General features: G+C 32.7%; 4 protein-coding genes across 6 annotated transcripts in view; 2 read left to right on the top strand and 2 right to left on the bottom strand.

Moving 5' to 3' along the window:
• Window positions 1-529, top strand: part of LOC108552735 (28 kDa heat- and acid-stable phosphoprotein) — a 1,963-nt gene extending 1,434 nt beyond the window's left edge. Inside the window, exons 5-6 of the mRNA XM_017907392.1 lie at window positions 1-125; window positions 199-529. Of these exons, the coding sequence (XP_017762881.1) occupies window positions 1-125; window positions 199-415 (342 nt within the window). The 3' untranslated portion in view covers window positions 416-529. The remainder of the gene's footprint in view (window positions 126-198) is intronic.
• Window positions 530-914: 385 nt separating this feature from the next.
• frj (membrane bound O-acyltransferase domain containing farjavit) lies at window positions 915-3,342 on the top strand. Its single transcript, XM_017907387.1, has 6 exons — window positions 915-1,155; window positions 1,749-2,020; window positions 2,105-2,256; window positions 2,324-2,532; window positions 2,616-2,937; window positions 3,007-3,342. Exons 1-6 carry the CDS (start codon window positions 947-949, stop codon window positions 3,226-3,228), a joined length of 1,386 nt encoding a protein of 461 aa, XP_017762876.1. The 5' UTR covers window positions 915-946; the 3' UTR covers window positions 3,229-3,342.
• An 866-nt stretch (window positions 3,343-4,208) lies between these two features.
• On the bottom strand, window positions 4,209-7,407 carry SC35 (SR family splicing factor SC35). Of its 2 annotated transcripts, XM_017907386.1 has the most exons (5): window positions 7,122-7,197; window positions 6,766-6,909; window positions 6,449-6,646; window positions 6,259-6,349; window positions 4,209-4,661 (listed from the first exon to the last, which is right to left on the bottom strand). In XM_017907386.1, exons 2-5 carry the CDS (start codon window positions 6,848-6,850, stop codon window positions 4,631-4,633), a joined length of 405 nt encoding a protein of 134 aa, XP_017762875.1. In that variant the 5' UTR covers window positions 6,851-6,909; window positions 7,122-7,197; the 3' UTR covers window positions 4,209-4,630. The 2 variants fall into 2 exon arrangements, with proteins under 2 accessions (XP_017762875.1, XP_017762874.1); XM_017907385.1 differs by lacking the exon at window positions 4,209-4,661 and having other exon boundaries at window positions 6,020-6,349; window positions 7,122-7,407.
• Window positions 7,408-14,335: 6,928 nt separating this feature from the next.
• LOC108552723 (transcription factor stalky) lies at window positions 14,336-19,716 on the bottom strand. Of its 2 annotated transcripts, none has more exons than XM_017907379.1 (8): window positions 19,246-19,716; window positions 18,229-18,384; window positions 17,184-17,638; window positions 16,568-16,814; window positions 15,509-15,694; window positions 15,193-15,442; window positions 14,890-15,089; window positions 14,336-14,771 (listed from the first exon to the last, which is right to left on the bottom strand). In XM_017907379.1, the coding sequence occupies exons 1-8, from the start codon at window positions 19,381-19,383 to the stop codon at window positions 14,637-14,639; spliced, it is 1,767 nt and encodes a 588-aa protein (XP_017762868.1). In that variant the 5' UTR covers window positions 19,384-19,716; the 3' UTR covers window positions 14,336-14,636. The 2 variants fall into 2 exon arrangements, with proteins under 2 accessions (XP_017762868.1, XP_017762866.1); XM_017907377.1 differs by having other exon boundaries at window positions 17,184-17,641.
• Window positions 19,717-21,783: the final 2,067 nt, after the last annotated feature.

The raw sequence follows: 21,783 nt of genomic DNA on the forward strand, positions 1-21,783 counted from the left end.
ACAAAGGGAGTAGAAAATTTAATTCAAGTTGAAAATCCAAATAGGGTACAAAAGAAAGCAAAAAAATTATCCCAATTAAATCAATCTTTAGATTCAGCGAAGCCAGATTTATCTCGGAAAGAACGGTAAAAATCAATGAATCGTGAAGAGATTTTACATATATTAAGAATTCACAAATATATAATTTTTACTTTTTAGAGAACAACTGGAAAAGCAGAGAGCATATGCAAACTATCAAAAATTACACGCGGCAGGTAAAACAGACGAAGCACGCGCAGATCTAGCACGATTAGCCATAGTTAAGCAACAACGAGAGGAGGCTGCTAAAAAACGAGAAGCCGAAAAAAAGCAGAAGGAGCTTGCTCTACAAAGAAAAACGGAACTTAGGCAAAAAGCACTCGGCAAAAAATCCTAGAACGTTTCAACTTGAGTCAATTATAAAACACTTTATATCACAGCTACTATTACATTAATAATGTTGAACAGTTTAAAACCTACTTTTGTATTGATACTAATTGACTAAATCAATTCACGCATTTACAATATGCGTTTGATGAAAATATCCTTGTTTAATTATGTATAAATACAATTATTACAATAACTAAACTATATCGGCATTTGTATTCAATTTTTTCCTATGGCGTTTAATTTCATTTTACCAAATTGTCTATTTCTTATAAAATGAATGAAATATCACAATTATTCAGAAGCTTCAAAAAAAAAAAAAAACAAAGTGGAATACGACAGTCATTTAAATTGTGAATGATCGAAAGTAAAGTATAAACTGAATCCTTGAAACACATGCAAAGTATTGAAACTTGGTCATAATATCAAATTAAATCACGTAAAAAGTTCATCGATTTCATTAAGTACAACTTAGCACTAGTTAGAGAGAAGAATGTAATGGAGTGGAAGACAGTTAAGCTTCTGCAGTCGAGGTGATACGATGTGGTCGGATGTTATTTATGTCGCGTTGTTATTGTTTTGTGTGTTTATTGGGTTTTATTATCGAAAAATCGAGGAGCCGCATGTGAAAAAATGGATCGGCACAATTATTGGTGTTATAATAACAGCACTCGTTACTGGAAGGCATATTTTTCATCCTTTAATCTTTACTTTGATTAACGCGATTATTATAACCAAGCTTTCACCAAAGTATGATATACTAATTCTTTATTTCAGTTTTAGAAGTATTAAATCTTATCAGTCAAGTGTCAAAATGTGTCAAAATGATTTCAATCTTGGCTTAAATACTTTTGAAGTAATTGATAATTTTATCATACGCCTTTCGTTCGATGATATAACTTTCTTATACTTGATTTTATCTTTAAAATTATAAATACAATTTGAAACTACAAATACAAGTGATATTAGAAATTTGTTTTTCTTAAAAATACATATAATCAAATAATATGCTATTATACCATTATACTTAAGAGACGTAATTATAACTCGTTAAATATCAAATTACTGCCAATTGCAACTTGATCGTCGAGTAATGGTATTAATGCAATGAAAGTCCTTACTTTCTAGTGTTCTAGTTTCATTTTATAATTTACATAAAATTATTTAATATTATATAAAATTTATTACTAATTAATATTCGATATTGAGTAAAATTTGAAAAATGATTTATGTTTTGAATATTCTTACATATTTTTTTCTATGTTCTTTTCATATTTAAATAGATTTTTTTTTCATATTCTTTTCATATATAAATTTTTAAAAATTTTTCTTACTGTTTACAGGAAATGTCATCTGGTCAGCTTTTTTTTTTCATTCTTTTATCTACTTGTTATATCTCGATTAGGAGATTATATTGGATTATCAGTACCATTAACTCATACAAACCTCATACTGATGATATTAACATTAAAATTATCTGGACTAGCCTTTGAAATAAATGCATCTATTAATCCACCAGCTGATGATTCAGAAGGCATAATGTCTGATGCATTAAAAAATGTTAATATTCTAGATGTTTTCCATTACGGTTTTAGCTATATGGGTCTTTTAACTGGTAAATTTATATTTTAATTAATTACAATTAATTTGGTTTTGATTTGATGGTTTACTACAGTAAACACAATATTTTTATTTATAGGACCATATTATCGATACAGAACATATTGGGATCACATACATAAACCATTCTCTAAATATGTAGATCCATGGCCTCTCACATTATGCAAACTTAAACAAATTGGATGCTTTATTGTATTATTTTTTATAATGAATTATTTATACCCTACTAAGGTAACATCCTTATTATCAGATATGAATAGAACAGAATTATGAATTATTCAGTTATTTTATATTTCAGTATATTTTAACAGAAGAATATGCAGAACGGTCTTTTCTTTATAGACATCTCTATATGTATCCAACATTTGCGCTTTTTAAACTAAGAATGTACATTGGAATGGGTTTAGCAGAATGTGGTTGTCAAATGTCTGGATTAGGGGCATATCCTTCAAAATGTACCCCTATACAAGGATTGGGACCTAAGGATTATAAAAGTACTGAGGCACTGTAAGAGCAATTTCTTAGTATTTTTTTTTTTTTTTTTTATACTTTACAATTTGGAAAAAGAATGGAACAATTAAATGTTACAGATGTAAAACACCTGAGAAATTAGAAAATGAAGAATTGAACTTTGACACTGTATACAATATGAATGTTTGGAAATTAGAAAAATGCCATTCATTAAGAACAGCTATGAAAGCATGGAATGGTTGTGTTCAGTATTGGTTTGGTGTCTATGTCTATAAACGATTTCCATTGAAAAATTTACGAATTATTGTAACTCTAGCACTTTCTGCTGTTTGGCATGGATGGGCACCTGGTTACTTTCTTTGCCTCTGTCAAATTCCACTTTTCATGTTATCTGATGATATAATTATGAAATTTTATCATCGTAGCAAAGAAAATAGTATTGTGAGTTCTATTTTTTATACTACTGTTTAAAATTATTGGTAAAAATTTTAATTTATCTTTTCCTTCTAGGCCAAAATTGTGTGGTATGCACTAGGATGGTATGTGAAAACTACTTGTATGGCATATTTAGGCGTGCAATTTATATTATTAGGTTTTGAAGATTCTATGCATTATTACAAACTTGTATATTTCTCTGGTCACATCATAGCAGTCCTACTGTATGTTATGGCTCTTTATTGCAGACCATATCTTTTACCAAAAACAACAGAGACTATGGATAAGGATAAATAATTTGTGACTTACTTTACATCACAAAATTGCATGTCTGTTTATAACTTAGATATATAGTAATATCTAAATGGAACGTGAGTTTATACCACGTTCTACGTAATTCTACGCATCAAAAGCCATCTAAAGATTTTTAGGATAGAATTAAAAGATGTTATTTTTTTAGAGTATTACATTTTTTCTTTAATAAAAATATTTATTGACATCACTTTAATGATTCAAATGCTTGTAAAAAAATGTAATACATTTTTTGTTACTATTGTTACATTAATTAATTCATAGGATAATGAAGATTTTGGACTTTTGCTCTTTAGGAAAGCGAACCAAAGGTATCCTCAGATACCAAAGATATTTAGATATTTCTAATCTTCCATTTATGCAAGTAAGGAATAAAAAATTCTATTTCTTCGATAAGAATTCTTTATTAATTGAATCCTTCACATCTCTACAAAGATTTTTATTGTTTCCCTTAAAAAAAAATCTTTTATTTAATGCAACATTGTCTTACCTCTAAAATACTTACTACTCTATCGATGTTAGCTGACACCTGAAAAAACAACACAGGAAAAGCGAAAGGATCCCATTCCCCACCCTCAACTTCCCCAATTATTTGTAATGTGGCGGCAAGTGTTTCAAGCGATGATTATATAAAAATTGGAATCATTACAGACTTTATCGAAACGATACACCGTGCAAAATTTTATACGAATATATTAAATAAACGGGTTTAATAAATCAGTTTCTTAACAAGATAAAAATTATTTTTGAAAAAGTAGACTTTAAAGTAAAACTTGTTCTTAAAATTCGCCATAGATTATTACTTTAGAAGAATCTAGTTCTAAAAGCTTATAAAATAAACCACTGAAACGAAATGAAATGTATCGTTATATGTTGATGTTAAATAATATATCAAAAGGATATTCGTATTTAGGAAATCGACTTTTAAACTCGTTCAACTTACGAATCAGACCTACACAGCTGGGAATAAAATAGTAGATAATTGGTTTCGAATGAACCATTGTTGGAGAAATTATTTCTTAAAAACACGCAAAGCAATTGGTAGACATAACAGTTGAAATGTTGAGTCATTGCTCGCGAGGTCTGGTGATGCTCACGTGCTACCTGCAAACCGGACGGTGGTCGAGACCAGCAACCGCGTGCAGCTTTTCGTTGTACTCTCTGCATATTTCTCTGCATTCTCGAGACCGTACCCTCTGCAATTTCTGCACGCCGACCCCCCACAGAGAGAGAGAGACAGCTTTCGCTCACACACTTTCTCTCTTTTTCTCGCCCTGATCGACTCGCGCGAACCTGCTTTCACCAGACCACCAACCGCTCGCTACTGCAAACTGCTTACAGCCCTGCTACTCGGCTTACTGCTTACTCTCAGCTACCCCATCATCAGCTACACTCGCCACGCCACTCCTTTCCACCGCCTGTGGCACCATAAAATTACAACTTAGTTATAAGGAATAAACGTGTTATATCCGTGTGTGAGGATTTTTATATCTTTTTTTCTTTTGTTGAAAGATGTTTATCGATCGATTAATTATACGTAATATTAAAGATAAGACCAACATTAAATGCTAAAGTTTCTTAAGTCCTAACATTTGATTTACCAAGGATTAGTGACAGTGTTATTTTATGCAACATTCGAGAAAGTTAATAACATTAAGAAATAAACAATTAAAACATTGTCCATGGTAATACAAACATCCAGAAAAATATGTGACAAACTGTACTACTAACTAATTTTTCGAATTTCTGATCTTAATTAAAAATGTTACAATGTTTTTAGTCTTGTATTGAATACTCGGTAATTCATAATCATGCCAGGTAAGTTCTTTTTATACATAAATACAAATGATAAAAGCTTTTGCGATTGATTGATCACTTTTCTGACAATATTATCTATCTCTATACGTGTAGTATTCTAAACACTGCCTAAAACTATGTGAATAGTTCTGTCTTCTGCATTTTATTATACTTTATTATAAATGGCAAACTTACATAAATAAACCTGTATGCTGTTACAGAAACGCAGAACTTATGTCTACAATCTATATATATCGTGATTCTTAATTTTTCTTTTTCTTTTTTTCTTTCCTTTTTCTAACTAATCGAGTCATAATCATAATTTGTTAATCGAGTTGTAACCATAAATAATAGGAAATTATTCAGAATTATTATGATTTAGAAATTTAGTTTAAAATTTGTACAGAAGTCGGACTGTAGTCGACCACATACAATGTACATTACCTGCTAATTACCATATTAACACCCTCATGTATTTCCAGGAATATTTAATCCACCTTGCTCGGTTTGAATAATTTCATAATGACGGGAAACGATTTCACAATTGATATTTTATCGAAACAGTTGGTTTCTTGCTATTATATATGTCACATTGTTTGAAGTATTTGTAACAACTCAAGAAATGAAAGAAAAAGAATAGACTGCTACCATTTATAACTCACTTATATCGAAATGTACTAAAAATTGTGCACACTATATTTTAAGAAACGTTATATGATCAAATTAACAACAATTTGTTTTTATTTATCCAAATGGTATATACTCGAATATTCTCTGGTCTATATTCAAAATTAGAAATTCTTGTTAATCTTTCAGAGCAGAATCAAAGACCATTCATATAAATGCTAGAGCACATTATTTTCAGAACCTTTAATAAGATCATAACGAACTTCAATTCATTGATCAAAACAAGCTGTTTCGGTCGATACAACAACGTTTATACACGCGAAAACAGAAAAACACATTTACTTTCTTCTGATCAGAAATAAGCATTGCTTGAGACAATATATCACTTAACAAAGTAAGAATAATTATGAAAAATTGCAAATGAGAATCTTCGTGAGTTTGTTAAACTCACAGTCTAAATACATTACATTAAAATTAGTTTTGGGTTCTCTTTTCAACCCAAGAAGCGCGTCGTCATAATTAATATGTAAGTGACAGAAGAAATGTGAACGTGCGACAGTGTTGCTCTAGGTATAGAGGGTAATGGAATACCTTTTTGTTCTCAAGAAACGATTATTCTGCACTCGCGGCGCGTGCATCTGTTCACAGTTGTACTTGCAATATGGTTCAGTTACTTCAGTCCCTGTATGGAGAAAAATTACATCGTATGAACAATATTTAAAGTCAATAATACATCCTGCATTAAAAGTGGATAAATTTAATTTATAGTTATAAAACTTGCCTTGATTTGGAACGACTATCTTTTTGTCTATCTGGAGATTTGCTGCGAGAACGGGATTTTCCACGCGAGCTCTTACTGTCGGAACGTGAGCGGCTGCGACTGCGACTATATGAACGCCTACGATCTCTATCGCGGCTCCTTGATCTACTACGCGATCTGGAGCGTGAGCGTCTTCGATCTCTGCTCCTACTACGTGATCTGTAAGCAATATTTTTATTAATGATTCTACTTAAAAGATATACAATAAAAATAAAGTTACATGTAATAGATAAAATAAAAACAAATATATAATAAAACAATATTTTAATAATTACTACCTTGCTCGTCGTCGGCTATTACGACTTCGATGTGGAGATGTTGGTCGTCCATATCGTGCCATTTGGACCCGAAGTTCCCTACCATCTAACAGTCTTCCATCCATAGCATCTAATGCATCTTCTGCATCTCGTTTATCATAGAATCTAAAGTAAAAATTAGCAAAAATGAAAATGTTAGTCTTGATGTATATGGTGTAAATAATTAACTACATAAGACACATTGCAATGTTTATTGGTATCTACATACAAGCTCCATTATCCAAATACTCTAATGACGTCACATTCTTAAATCGTAATTAATCATAAGATGCAAGTAACAATAAATATATAGAAAGAAAACTATTGTTTTGACATACCTGACGAACGCAAATCCACGGCTTTCTCGAGTAAAACGGTCTCTGGGTATATAAATGTCGCCGACTTCGCCACATCTTTCGAACACGCGTCTCAAATCCTCCGGCGTCGTTCGGTACGTGAGATTATCCACTTTTAGAGACACCATTCCATCGATTCGAGGCGGTGGTCTGCCGTAACTCATTTTGTTGAACTTTTCGAAATTCTTAAGAAAGATGAAAACAATACTTCAATCCAAAAATCAGTTTTAGATCAAATACCACACATCCACGCACATCGAAGACAAGATGGCGAGTGGCGGAAGAATGAATTCTACGCGCAATATGGTGGGAAATGACGTACATAAAATTTCTTACTACGTGCATCAAACTTCTTATCCTACAAAATTGTTCTCTTATTCCTAAAATAAATTATTTTTATTAATTCACTTAAAAAAGCAGGGATCTTTTATATGAATAATCACGACTTCGTTATTTAAACAAATTATAATAAAAATTAAAAAATACGAGAGATTATTTTTAAAGGAACAGGAAACTGTTCACAGATAATATTACTTTTATTAAGTATATTCCAATATTTCGCATGAATCAAATATTTCTACATCTATCTTTAATTTAATCATGTATTTCATAAAAATTCAAGATACATTTTTATATTTATTTTTACACTATTTAAGAGTAAAATGACTTGTGTCGTTTACTTCCGGACAGTTTTAAATTTAAACTCGCGATACGTATGGAGAAAACGAAAATGGCTGAAGTTGCTCTCGTTTAATTTGAAAGACAAACAAAAGTATATAATTTCTCGGTGTATTTTATATGAAAAAATATCATGGAAAATAATGAAGAACGATAGATAATCTCGGAGAAAAAGATATCGACTCGTTTTAATGTTTCATTCCCGAAGAGATTTTTATATAAAAAAATTAGATTCATCGTACAATATCGAATATACGCGGTCAATGGTAATGAACATTGATCGCAACAAATCATTAACGCATTATTTTTTATTTAAGTTTCAATGAAGCTGCATCTGTGGTATCACAACAATGCCCTTGCAATAAGATGCCCCCCAAAATAATCTGTCAACATCGCTTAAAAATCCTCCAATACAATTACAGCTTCGATCTCGTTTTACACGTTTATAAAAACGAATCATACCAACCGTAAGAAAGGGCAAACGCAATTGTTGTACATTTTGGTCCTTTGCCCGCCGATCATCTGTGTCTGTTGCATCGCATGTTTGCGCGAGACGGATGATCATCCGTTCGAAGAAAGGGTTAGCATTTTTGCGTATTTAAAAATATCGGATAAAAAAGAATTTAAAAAAGAATCGAGAAGCAAACGTGCTAACAACAAACACAGTTCGCACAATACTCTTTGACTTAGCTAGGCGGTAGGCGCAAAAATAAGAGACGTCGAGTGATCGCAATTCTCGCTCTATTCTTTTTTTTATTTTTCTGTCTTCCTTTTTCTCTAAAGATTCATCGGTGAACCGTTGGCAGAGCCACGGGCATATATGCGAAGCGTGGTCTCGAAATTAAAAAGAGAAGAAAAAAAAAGAGGGAAAATAAAGGTCGTCGTCGTAAAAGAATTCTTAACCAATCACATAGTAGCTCAATAAATACCTTAGAAATGTTTAACAGTCATCTTATTGTTACAAGATACAAAAAAGAAGAAATTCGAAAGATAGATTCTTACTGAAAGAAGAATGAAGATGAGGATGATTGATATTCTTGAATCAGATGGATAGTGCATAAAGAGCGTAGTATATAAAGAAGACAAAGTCATTTGAAAAATTAGACCCGTAAGTTAATCGAATATTTAGATACACCTGTCATGGGTGGTTCCTCGTAGATGTGCTTTACGATAATTATAAATTAAGAGAGGGTCCCAACGATTCCGCGTATGGGATACACGATTCGTTACAAGTACGATATTAAAAAATATATATATATATAACATATATGCATATGTATATATAAAACACAGGCGAAGTGAAGTCAGCAGGTCGATCGTACGGGGCAAACTTTCAAATTTCCGAACGACGGAGAGAAAAAAATTCTGATAATTCTGAAATACATGAGACCAAACTTGGACGACGCGACGTCTCTTTAAGATGCATTCGTGGGCGTGGGACGTCGCCCCGTTCAAGCCACCGCTTACACTAATTACTATTCAACAATTCAAAATACTTATAATGATACACACAACCATGAATAATCTCAACAGCTGCTGGCCTTAGCCCGAACTAACTTATTATCGTAGATATCCGTGGATACAAAAGTAATTCATTTTCTTTTTCATATTTTTTTCACCATCTCTCTCCGCTCTATTGCTACGTCGCGTATGTAATAACGTACAATGCATACATATGCTATCGCGTTTTCTGTTTTAAGTTAGTTTCCGGCCGATCAAAGCTCCGCAACGCTCATACAAAAACGCTGGTTCATCAGATCGTGCTTCGCAATCTTCCGTCATTTAATTATTTATCTCTCTGTATTTCTTTGTTGCTTCTCTCGTTCGTAATTGTTTCTTTGCTCGGTTCGCATTATGGTTGTATACAAAATATTGTAATCAGGGCACTCACAATCATCAGTCGCATACGTTTTCCTTTTTCCTTCATTTTCTTTTCCCTTTTATTTCATTTTCTTTATTTGTTTTTCCTTATTCTTCTTATTTGAAACGGAATAATACCGTGACATAACTTCGTCGTCGTATTCCGTTCTTTTTAATGGTTCTTAGATCGCAAAAAGAAAAGAAAAATAGGAAAAGAAAAACGCATCTCTCATCCGTTGCCTTTACAATAAATCTCTTTCTCGGCTTCACGTACGATTAACCCATCATTCTGTCTCACGTTTTTAATTTATATCCGTTTATTAATATTATTACGCTCGATATAAAAATAATACTCAGTCGATTAGTACAGATTTAATACTCAGTGTAAGAACTGGGGAAGGGGTCTTAGCGCTTCCAGTTTTTACCGTGTGTGTTTTTTTCTTTTTTTTTCTTACATGTGTTTCACGATTTACGCCTCTGTTATCGCTTCTTTTTCCACCGTTTATATACTTATCATGTGTATGTGAGTTTCACTTATGCATTAAGTTACGTACAATGTAAATGTGTATGTGTAATGCGTGCTTCACGCATACAATGTGTGTACATGTGTGTGACTTAGGATTTCTACCGGGGAACCCGGTGAAATCAAAAGGTTCACGGTCGCGCAGACGGACGGAACAGTGCTGCGAGTTAATTATTAATTATTTCTCAACGCAAGCCGCAGAGGTAACGACGATTCACCCCTCGTTTCTTTTTCCTTCCATCGTTCAGCGAAAACCCCTTCTCTCTGTCGTGTACAATTATGCATTCTTTGTTTCATTTCCGTTTCTTTCTTATCCTCGAGACTTTCGTATACATTTGTTCATCGTGGACACGAGATGCTTCGTACCACGGTTTTAAAAAACGGCCTCTTATCGAACAAAGATTTCTCGCATGGTGACGAAGCACCTCGCACTGATCTCGCCTACTCTCGATCCATCACTTTCGATCCAGCTCCGTTTGCACGATTACACGTCCGAGGATTACCCGCCGGTATTAATTACAAGAACCGCCATTGACTTTTTGTACCCGTTAATAAGCGATTAAAAGTCGAAGAAATATAGGTCAGAGGCACGTTTCGTAAGATGAAGAGAAAAGCTGATGGATCGAAAGCGGAAACCATTTGCGTTACAATAATGAATCTTACTCGCGTGTACGAACGCGTACACGCGAGCATCTGTATTCAACGAAATCTCCAGGTGAAGGCACCTAAAGCATTGACCGTCCGCATCTCGTACCGCATATAAACCGAGTGTGTCTCGCAGAAAAGGAGGGAATGACCATACGCGCAGTGCCTGATCATTACTTAACTAACACGTGTATTGTTTTGTTTCCCTTTTTACACACAAAAAAAAGAAAGAAAAGAAAAGAAAAAAAAGACAAAGAGAAAAGAAAAAAGAGCGAAACTCGTATAAAGTACAATGTAGAAACAATAAATTAAGCCAGTCGTTGCCAAAAATATGTCTTACGTAAACGTTGGTGCAAAAAACGGTGAGTACAATAAATTATAGTTTAAATAATTATTCAGGGGAGGGTCGCTTATGTAAAAATAGACGTACAAAACAAGGACGTAGGAGAGGAAGGGGGTGGAAATAAGGGCAGGGGGATGCGGGAAGGATTTTCGAGAAGGAAGATAACTAAATAATTTAATAATTAAGTAAGACAAATCTCGCCGTCGGGGATTCCTTTAAGTAGTGTTGGTTATAACTCTTAACAGCTAAAGTCAAACGCGTAGAATACTGATACATAAAAAAAAAAAAAAACTATAAGAAGCCTCAGCTTTTTTTTTCTTTCGTTCATCATTGTTAAAAACGAACCGTGTCGAGTGGCGGTCTTGCAACTAAATCTTATTTAAAAAGGATCATTATCGTTAACGTTTAATCAAATCGATATCAATAATATTTATATATATTTATGTATATAATTTTTGTTATTTAACAAGCTACCGCGAGCCAAATATTTATAACTGAGAGAAAAAAATGCCTAACGAAGTAACTGTCCATTGCTTTCACTTCTTTTTATCAATGTTATTTTATAAATAAGTTCATTCTCTTCACGTATGGTACACTTAAAAATGGTATTCTACAGTGTTCTGTCAACAGAATTTAAAAACTGGCAACCTACGGCTTGACCAAGAAAAGTCAGGCTTTACGAACTTTAGTAACTGATTTCGACTTCGTTCCCTAGTAAGATGTTAAGCCTAAGTATGTATCACGTATCTTTTAAATAAGTATATCGCTTAAAACAGAAATTATCTTTACTTATACGAATTTATAATTTAAGAAAATGCATGACATTTTGGAAAACGACACTGAAATTTTGGAAGATATTTACAAAACTGATTTACAATCAAAGTAAATAAAATATGAAATATATTCTTGTCAGGACTTATTTAAAAGATATGTTACTTTTAAACCTGCTTATAGAACAGGAAGTATATCAAATATGTACTAAATGGAAGGATCATTTCGACGTATGAGAGAGAAGTTTAGCAATCTGTTATTTGGATTGCAACAAATACGAAACCCCATCATTTAGTTTATGCCTCTTTCTCCAATACTCGTGTTATCAATGTAAAGATACCACTTTGTCAATGCTATTCGCGTTTAAAAGATAAGGAAAAGTTAAAACAACTTCAAAATGCATTGCTACTTTTCAATAATGTATACCATTATTCATTAAATCTATCCACAGAATAAAATGAAAACTCTAAAAGATATTGTTTCATAGAAATATGAAATAAAATGTGAATGTATCGTTTATTTTCACAATTGTAATTTAGACATTTTTATTACAATTTTGAAGAAGAAAGACAATAGCATTGATTTGTGGTATCATACTCGTACAATAGTGTAGAACACTGTATTTGTGTAATATGTGTATGAGTGTATGTGTATATTGTGAATGCATGTGTATACGAGTGTGTTCATAAGGCTCCTTTGATAACGACTAAAACTAAGTTGCTCCACTAATTACTGTAAGTGAATTTAAGAGCTCTGTAAAGCAGTGTATGCCAAGAGGTATCACTGATAAGTAGAGCTGTAAGAAGAGGGAGAAAAATAAAGGAGAAATATGTAAATGCTGTGTATGAGGCTGTAAAAGAGAAAGATAAAACGTTAATTTTTATCATATGCCCTTAACTATACTCTATGTTACATAGACTAAATCTATTTTTGGCAAAGTTGTTTAGGTATACAATGTTAGATATAACGATACATGAGTAGATGCACTGGCCATCGTATTATGTGGTATTTAGGGTTGCTTAATACCTGTTTATTAACGTGTGATCTGTACATTCTGGAAAAAATAGATCAGTGATAACCCTTAGAAAAATGAATAATTTTGTTTATCTACATCAAAATATCCATTATTTTCTTGTTTTTTGCAATGTGAGAATAAAATGAAGCAAACAGAGTTAAGGAAGAAATTTAAAGAGAAATTATGGAATATATAAACATACCTACAGCAATTGTGGAGCAATAAAATTTGTTATTTTTAACGTCCGGCATATAAATGAATGTTATCTAAGTATTAGTTCCTGAAATTCTTGTATGTTTAAATTGTCGTCGAGAGAGCACGCAAACGAGTATTGTATGACGACAATCTATCCTACGTACCATCGCGTTTTTTATTGCTTTCGGAGTCTTAGCTTATATGGTGGTGTGCTGCTTTGCCTATTAAGTACAAATTATTGGCGACTGTGTGAACAGTCAAGAAGCTTTCCAACACGTAGAGAAAAAGGGAAGGAGAAAAAATACATAAATGGTAGAAAGAGTATTTAAATGTGTTTACACCGGCAGTCTCGTGCTCATGTAAAAAAGTATCTACATCATCTAAATTAAGATTGTATCTGTAAGTAAATTATCTGCATTTACTGCGATAAAAGCTAAAAAGGGAAGAGAAAATAGATGAATTGTTGAAAGGCCACTAGAATATGATATTTAAAAACGATACTGGCAAAAATGTAATTTGACAAAGCGCAAATTACTGAGTACGTTCCGATTTTTTTTTTTTTTTTTTTTCTAGTAAACATTTGTCACATCGAGCAACCGTTTTCTGTTCCATTGATTTTCTTCCTTTTTTCCCAATTTTAATTGAATAAATAACAAATTTCCATTCGTTATTAAAACCAATTAAGAAACAGATTTCTGTCGTTAAGTTCAGCTGGGACGTTTCTGTTTTAGCTTAAATATTACGCAAAACAACGAGACTATTATGATTGTAACATCACTGACAGCTAAAAGCCCGTGGAACAAAACGGTTAAATTTTGTTCACTAATCTTTTAGTGACAAATCTTCTTTTTTTGCTTCTCTTTATTTCTAAGCCTTTCCGAACAGTAATCTAGCACCGTTCTAAAAACTTTCACTGGTGACTGATTTTCTTACGTCACTAAGAAAACAGACAACGACCACCATTCCTTTTTTAACGCGTAAAATACGTGCGACACCGAAAGAACAATTTGCGCGTGTATGTACAACGATCGCCCGTCGCTCTCTATAGCTGCAAGCGTAGAAAATTTTGTATAAAAATATTCTTCGTATTCATGTATATATATGTACATATTCTGAATAACCACGTAATTAATACTGCGTATTTAATATCATCGTTCCTTCGTGCGCTCTGCACCACGGGCTTGGTAGCTCAAGGGATAAATACACATCCCAATATTCTACCACTTCAAAATTCTCGAGACCGTGGAAAAGAGAAAAAGAGAGAAAAGGAGAGCCCAAAAAAGAGGATTATGGACGAGAATCTGTGGCAGAAAGGAGAAGGAGAACAATCTCGTCTTTTACACCCTGTGTATCACCGGACAGACTATTCTGTCTAGAGATTCTTTGTTATGTATATATATGTATGTATATACATATATATATATATATACCTATAGCAAAGTCGTCCTGAAGCTGGTCGAAATGTTTTCAGTGTGCTTCTTCGGATAACGACGTTGCAACTAGGTTCAACGGTACGTCCGAGACATTCTCTGCATCTCCTTCCTCTGTTTCTTCTGCTTCCGTAGACAAATGACATTGTTCTCGCCCTTCTGTCTTTACATGCTAGTTAATGATATTCAATTATTATACTATAGGAATATTACAAATTATAAATCTGTTATATAGATCATATATCAACATTGACGGCAGATAAATTGCTAAATTATTTTATGGTACTTACATGCATCATATAACTAGATAAGGGAAGAGAGTAATTAAGTTGAGCGGTAGGGGCTGATGGATGGGCACCAGGTATACGTGGTGGCGTTAATGCCGCCATCATTAAATGGGGCTGAATTTGTCGCCGAAGAGCAGCTAACATATCTGCACTTTCTGCATCCATCTGCTCTGATTGTGGTGCCAAAATTGAATCACCTTTTTCTAAAGAGAAGAAATAAAATGAAAATTTCACGGTGAAAATGAATGAAAAATCGAAATATCCGAACAACCTATAAAATTACGAAATGTATAAGGTAGTGCCTACTTCTATGCCTTGTCGGTTTTTCGCCTTTAGGTCTACGTCTACGTGTGTGTATTGTATCCCTTCGCATGGTAACTGGACGATTCACTCCATGGAGTTTGTAATAAAGTCCACAAGCATTGCAAACCATTTCTCCCTTCATATTTCTTCTCCAAATAGTCGTAGTCATGGTGCCGCAATTTGTGCAGGACATATCTACCTTTTTGGCCATGTTACCACTATGCTGATCGAATTGTTGTTTTTGATCCTCTACCTGTGATGATAGAATTAAACTCAATGTTTCGTCTTGGTGTCATAAATTTTTTGTTCTCAATCGTACCTTTCCTTTCATTTTATTTGACCACGCTGTAAAATCTTGTGCTTGCTCTTCGTTAGATTCATGTTGATAATTAACAACATCTGGACTCATTGGAGCTTTACTAGGATAACTTTGTTTTCTACGTCCCTTGGTTTCCTTTCGACCAATACTGGCGGGGCTAGATGGGTTACTGTCCACAGATGTACCCTAAATAAATTTAACATTACTATATATTTACTATTGTTGTATTTAAATATGTTATATAACTATTTTAACGTTAACTTTTAAACAATTAAAGCATAAAGAATATTTATATTTGGAAATTCTTTCAATACAGGTAGTTTGTCGAGGGTTGGATGTAATTTTCGGTAGGTACCTGTTATCAGAACAAAAAGCCAATAGAATGGAAAGTAGTACAAAGGACACAATAATTCTGTTTCTTATTATAGAAGAAATTGAAGAATTCCTCACGCGGAACAAAGCGCATTTAAAAATCTATAGAAACCCAACTTATCTGAACATCTGTTAACAGCGGGTTGACATGGTGGACTTAGCGCTTATGGCCTATCACAAAGAGCTTCTCAGTTATCTATTATCTACAAGGCCTACCACGTTTCTTACCTGCAAGCAGATGGGACCTGAATAGTCCCAAAGGGATCCCTTGACACCCAAGGGTCACCTGACCTGTCTTCTTTTCTATACCTGCAGTTCTTTTCTGGTATTTGCATTGAACAAACTGCAAGGACTTCCCATGGAAGAACTTTTATTTGCACGGAGATCAGGGTCAAAGGAGTATGAACATAAAAGAGAGTAAAGATTTTCCGTTTTTCCATAAATCTCAAAATTTTCTTTGAAAGACATAACATTGAAAAGAGAATAAACTTTTACTACTGTTTCTATGCGAATATTACGTATTTTATTCGAATATAATAATATTCGATTATCGTTCGTAGTTCGTAAAAAAGTTTAGGAAGCCCTAAAGAGGAATTTGAACAAGTTTCTAGTACCATTTTCAAACGCCCTAAACTCAAATATACTAGTAAAAATATAAATTTAAATGTTATTTTAAAATATACAAACCTTGTTTTCTATACACGAGACATTAGTACGATTGCCGAGTACAGAACAATCAGGTACGGTACGTTCGATAGTTGTCCCTTGAGTGTCTCTGTAAAACCTAATTTGAGGTGATACTCTGTCAGAATCGACCGCAGTAATACCAATTTGTCTGTTGTTGATTAAGGAACGTAGCAAATTAGTTGCCTCGCCAGTAAATCCATTATTCAGTTTATCACCATTTGTCCTGGTAATTTCTAAACTCCTGTTGCTGTATGAAAATTAGAAACAAACAATGTATTTTTTGAGCTGTAGGAAATTTGCATAATCTATGCATTAATACAAATGCAGCAATAATATAAAATATGCAATTTAATATTATCTTTGAGAGGACTCTTATCTTTAGAGGTACAACTTGTTACAAATAGTAGTTACTGTGGGTAGTTGGGTTACTTTTAGTAATCCAGAAAGTAAATATGTATTCAGCATACAAAGTTATATTTAAATAGTCTTAATGAAAGGTAATATAAACTAACAATAAAAATCTGTTTGAACTTTGAAATTGAGCATGCATATTTTTACTAAGTAAGCATGAGTATCAATATCAAATATAAAAGAAATATATGAGAAATGTACTCACTTTGCTAATGCTTGCCATAACTTTGTTGTTTCTTGATCAATATTTGTATCTGAACAATTACTTTCTGGTGTATCCATTCTATTCACTGGACTGCGATTAGGGGTACTTGTTTTTGATTCCTCATAATTTGTTTCCACCTTCATTCTTTTATTAATAGTCATGTCATAACCATTTTCTTCCCCCTCAGTATCCTGCTCATCTCGATCTTCTATTTCTAATCTATCTGGATCAGAACTATTTGAACACGTATCATCTTCTGGTTCACACTTAATGTTATCATGCTCAATGGTTATTTCACTGGTGCACAACTCCAAATGATGTGTTTGAGTCTGAGGTATAACGTTTTGATTAATGCTGGCCGGAGAGTTAGGCTCCTCATTGAACAATGTTTTGTTCAATTGGAGAAATGACTGTAGAGGACTTAAGCCTGCTACTTTGGCAGTGGAGAAAGATTTCTTCTGAAACAAAACAGATTGATACTAATTATAGTTTATTTAAGTAAGATATATATATTCATGTCTAATTTTTATTAAAATTCTAACAAATAAGTAATTATTGATCTAAGTATAAACTTTTATTTATCAGAAAGAATTAAAAATAATTTGACATTTGTACCTTGTACCTATTTAGAATAAATTCACAAGAAAATAATTAGTTATGCGCATTTTTTTTTATATACTGCAATCACTATCAAACTGATAAGGTTAAAGTTGATTGCATTAAAGGAAACCTTGAAGTGTCTTACATAATTACTGATATATCAGGGCAGAGAAGCAAATAAACATCATCCTGTATGTATTAAACATGTGTTTAGAATAAATGAAATGAACATGTGTTGAAGCACATTCTTATCTACAATCACATATTGCACATTTTCAATTGCATCATTACTTAGAATGGAATTACTGCTCACTGGTGTTACTATGTTAAATTAATTTTTGCTCTTTAACCACAGAATGATATGATTCATAGTGTATAATGACCTATGTCAACAAGTTTTAATATATGTGTACTCACAGTATTTAAAAAAATATATAATGACTACCTGATCATCATGCGATGATAACTGCTTGGCATAATCCAGGTACTGTTTGAGTATGACATCAGATTTGTGTGACACTTCACGGAAGTTGTGCAGTACATCCAACTTGTACACGCACCGATGACAAATGATTGGTGGCAAAGAATCTCCATCTTTTACCTGAATAAAATGCAATTACATCATTGCTTTTTTTATCAACTAATATATTATCTTTTTATACTACTAATAACAACGTTATTGAAATAACTTTAATTTATCTTTACAATATTTTCTAAAGAAGAATAAATGATAAAATGAAGGCAGTATAGAATATAATATTGATATCATTATGTGTTAAATTATATTTTCTTGTTAAGTATTAAAATGTGAATTCCAATTTAAAAGCAATGGAAATAAATGTCTTACTAGTAAAAATGAGAAAAATATGAAAATGTAAAATTTGTCTTAATCTCTTTTCATGCAAAAATTCAAAAAGGATAGCAGAGATAAATAAAACGAATAATTTTTTTCTAAGTAGGTTGGACGGAAACAGAGCTTTCTTCCAGAAGAACAGAGTGTGCTGTATATATGGGAACAGATCACAAATTGAGAAGAAAAAGGAGAACTATTGGATAGAGTCAAATGTGACAGCGACTCGTGGAATCCGCGTGTGAAACCTGATAACAGGCCGTCTAAATAAGGAGCTGCTCCCCTCTCCATGAGGTCTGTACAAGCGAGGAGCACAGCTTATCACTGCCATTTTAAATCCCCCGTGAGTCGGCTTATCTCGCGGACACATCTCTTGCCAAACTTTCTCCCGTGGCACGCGCACACACACACACGCACCCTTGAGACAGTAAGAGGAATAGAGATAGAAGACGACATAGACAGAGACAGACGAAAGCAAGACGAAGAAAGAGAGATAGGAGTACGCGCGAGAGAGAGGGAGACACACTCTAAGTGCGAGAACCACAGATGGTCGCGTCTGATTTATCTTCGTCTCGGCACGAGGACCCGGTGAAAACTCTTGACGAGACTCACCGTAATCGAGAGGCACGTTAGTATCTTATCGGCGAAGTTCCGCTGAGCGCCTTCCTCTTCGAATATGGACAATTTGACACCGTCCGACGATAAACAAAGGCGACACAGCTCGTAGAACTTGGGCGGTACATCGAACATAATTGTAAGCTCCGGCTACGTTGCGCCTTGCGTAAAGCGCGAGTCATCAAGAGGTAGACTCTTTCCTTGGCCGACGTACTATCTTTCTCCACTGCCACTACGCGTTTAGCGACGAGGAAGGGTACGCGATCACTTATCACAGTCACCGCCGCGGCTCATTGTCAGCGGCACAGTACACACGGTCATACAGTTATACTTGCATATAGAGGGGAGACCATGAAGAAACGAATGTTCCTCTGACTTCCTTTTTTCGATCCTGCTCACTGGGAGGCGCTGACGATCATTTCTGTCCTCGAGGTTACTGAATTTCACTGGAATCATCAAAGAATCAAATGCCACGCCATATTCTATCTTCTCTCATTTTTTTGGAACTTTCAATTTTTATGATGCACTTACTTTTTAAATAATTTTACTAAAAGTATGAAATATATTTACTCTTTGCAAGTGTATAACTTATATTAAAAATTTTATTATTTAAATTATGTGATTCAATCATCCTGTCATTCCTTTGAAAATCACAAATCCTTTCGTCTTGGCAACTAATATACGCTCCAATTTTTAGATTACACCGTTTATTTTATTCATATAACAGATACACCTTTCGCGTTTCTCTGTTCCTTGTAAAGCATAACTGTACTTTTGCATCGTGAATTATGAATTTAGAGTATTAGAAAATCATGGATAGTTACAAATATATAATTAAAATAATAAATGTATTTACTAAATGTAATTTAAATGTATTTACTAAATATTAATTGACCTTGTGTATGACAAATTTGAAAGCATAGATCTTTTATAAAATGTATTATCTTATCACTAAAAATTATATTAATTGGCTAATATTATAAGATCATTAAAATTATTCTATCTACATATTAAATATCATGAAAATGATCAAAAACTTAATTGGTAATTTTTTAATTCAATGTCATGCAATGATCAGAGATCAGTAAATAAATCGATGGAAAGAACGAGTTTCTTATCACGCGTCATTTTACTAGGAATTTCATTACATCGGATAAGTAGCCCAACCCATAAATAAATCAGGCAAACGGGGAGAATGACTAACACAAGATTACGCGACCCATCGACCACTTTCGGCCCACGCTATTTTATCACACGTTTAATCCGATCTTCGTACGTATAAGGTTGTGATACGGCATTCATGAATTTTTACTTGTTATGAATTCATCACACTACCATTCAATCTTGTAAAATTTAAATATTACAAAATTTGCACACTTTTTCTGAACAATATAATATTTATAAAACAATATAGAATTTTAATTGTTCATTATATAATTATAATTATTCTGCTTTCTTACCTTTTTATAGATAAATTGATGTTAATTTATTGTAACAGTTGGATATATACCAATGTATAGTTTTTATTATTATCCCGAATAACAATATTTACAGAAATGTACAAGTAACACATATTTTTAGTAAATGTGTGTATGAATTATACAATAAATCAGATGAAGAATTAAATTATTATTCCACTCTGAAGAATTAAGACTTATTTAGTTTCCTTTAAACTTTACATTTTAAAAAGTAAATTCTGAAAATTAAAATTAATAGTATATGTCATTTATTGCTATTGCAAATTTGTAATAGTACTAGTTTCATTTCTCTGTATCTCTAGCATTAAACATCATGAATATTAATCAAAGATGAGTAATTCTGATGTATGTATACTCTCTGTATAGAACCATGATGCACTGTAAAAAATAGTATTATCAATGACTTAGTATCTCTGTTTGAACAACAGTTATAAGTATCTTTTTCTTATAAAATTATTATAAATTTTTAAATAAAAAATTATGAATATACACTTTTTACAACCTTATGGTAGACATTACATGTAACATCCACAATTTTCTGGACTGTTTGGTAGGGAATGTTTCATATTAAAATCATAAACAAGTACTTTTGTAATACATATTCACAAAAATAACACAAAAATATTTAAATAAGTCATGGATACTCATTTGCACCTGATACATACACTGGACACATTTTTCGTTCGTAAAATAACATGATTTGTGAGGTATACATTGTACATTTAGTACAAAGTCATAAACAAACTTAGATGAAATAATATTCTTTGTAATATATCTATCTTTAAACCGATATCACAATTCACTTTTAATCATTTCTCTTTCAAAAACATTATGTTCTTGGGAAAAATTTCCCACTTGAGTATTATTTATTTTGCTATCTAACTCAAGTAACCTAATATTTTTGTAATATTTCCTATATTTTTTTCTGATAAATTTTACTTTATGTTGATCCTCTCTTAGATCAATAGTGGAATTCTTACCTTTTTATAGATAAATTGATGTTAATTTATTGTAACAGTTGGATATATACCAATGTATAGTTTTTATTATTATCCCG

Source organism: Eufriesea mexicana, unplaced genomic scaffold (assembly GCF_001483705.2).
Source record: "Eufriesea mexicana isolate 0111107269 unplaced genomic scaffold, ASM148370v2 scaffold7917, whole genome shotgun sequence".
NCBI classification, from domain to species: Eukaryota; Metazoa; Arthropoda; class Insecta; order Hymenoptera; family Apidae; genus Eufriesea; species Eufriesea mexicana.

Excerpts from the sequence above, each read along its gene's own strand:
- LOC108552723 (XM_017907377.1), bottom strand. The coding sequence starts at position 19,383 with ATGTTCGATGTACCGCCCAAGTTCTACGAGCTGTGTCGCCTTTGTTTA. Across the intron at positions 16,815-17,183 it reads TTATGGCAAGCATTAGCAAA|CAACAGGAGTTTAGAAATTA; the intron begins GTGAGTACATTT and ends ATTTTCATACAG. Across the intron at positions 15,443-15,508 it reads CAAATAAAATGAAAGGAAAG|GTAGAGGATCAAAAACAACA; the intron begins GTACGATTGAGA and ends CTATCATCACAG.
- SC35 (XM_017907385.1), bottom strand. The coding sequence starts at position 7,303 with ATGAGTTACGGCAGACCACCGCCTCGAATCGATGGAATGGTGTCTCTA. Across the intron at positions 6,910-7,121 it reads CGTGGATTTGCGTTCGTCAG|ATTCTATGATAAACGAGATG; the intron begins GTATGTCAAAAC and ends TTTTTACTTTAG. Across the intron at positions 6,647-6,765 it reads AATAGCCGACGACGAGCAAG|ATCACGTAGTAGGAGCAGAG; the intron begins GTAGTAATTATT and ends TATTGCTTACAG.
- frj (XM_017907387.1), top strand. The coding sequence starts at position 947 with ATGTGGTCGGATGTTATTTATGTCGCGTTGTTATTGTTTTGTGTGTTT. Across the intron at positions 2,021-2,104 it reads CTATATGGGTCTTTTAACTG|GACCATATTATCGATACAGA; the intron begins GTAAATTTATAT and ends TTTTATTTATAG. Across the intron at positions 2,257-2,323 it reads ATTATTTATACCCTACTAAG|TATATTTTAACAGAAGAATA; the intron begins GTAACATCCTTA and ends TTTATATTTCAG.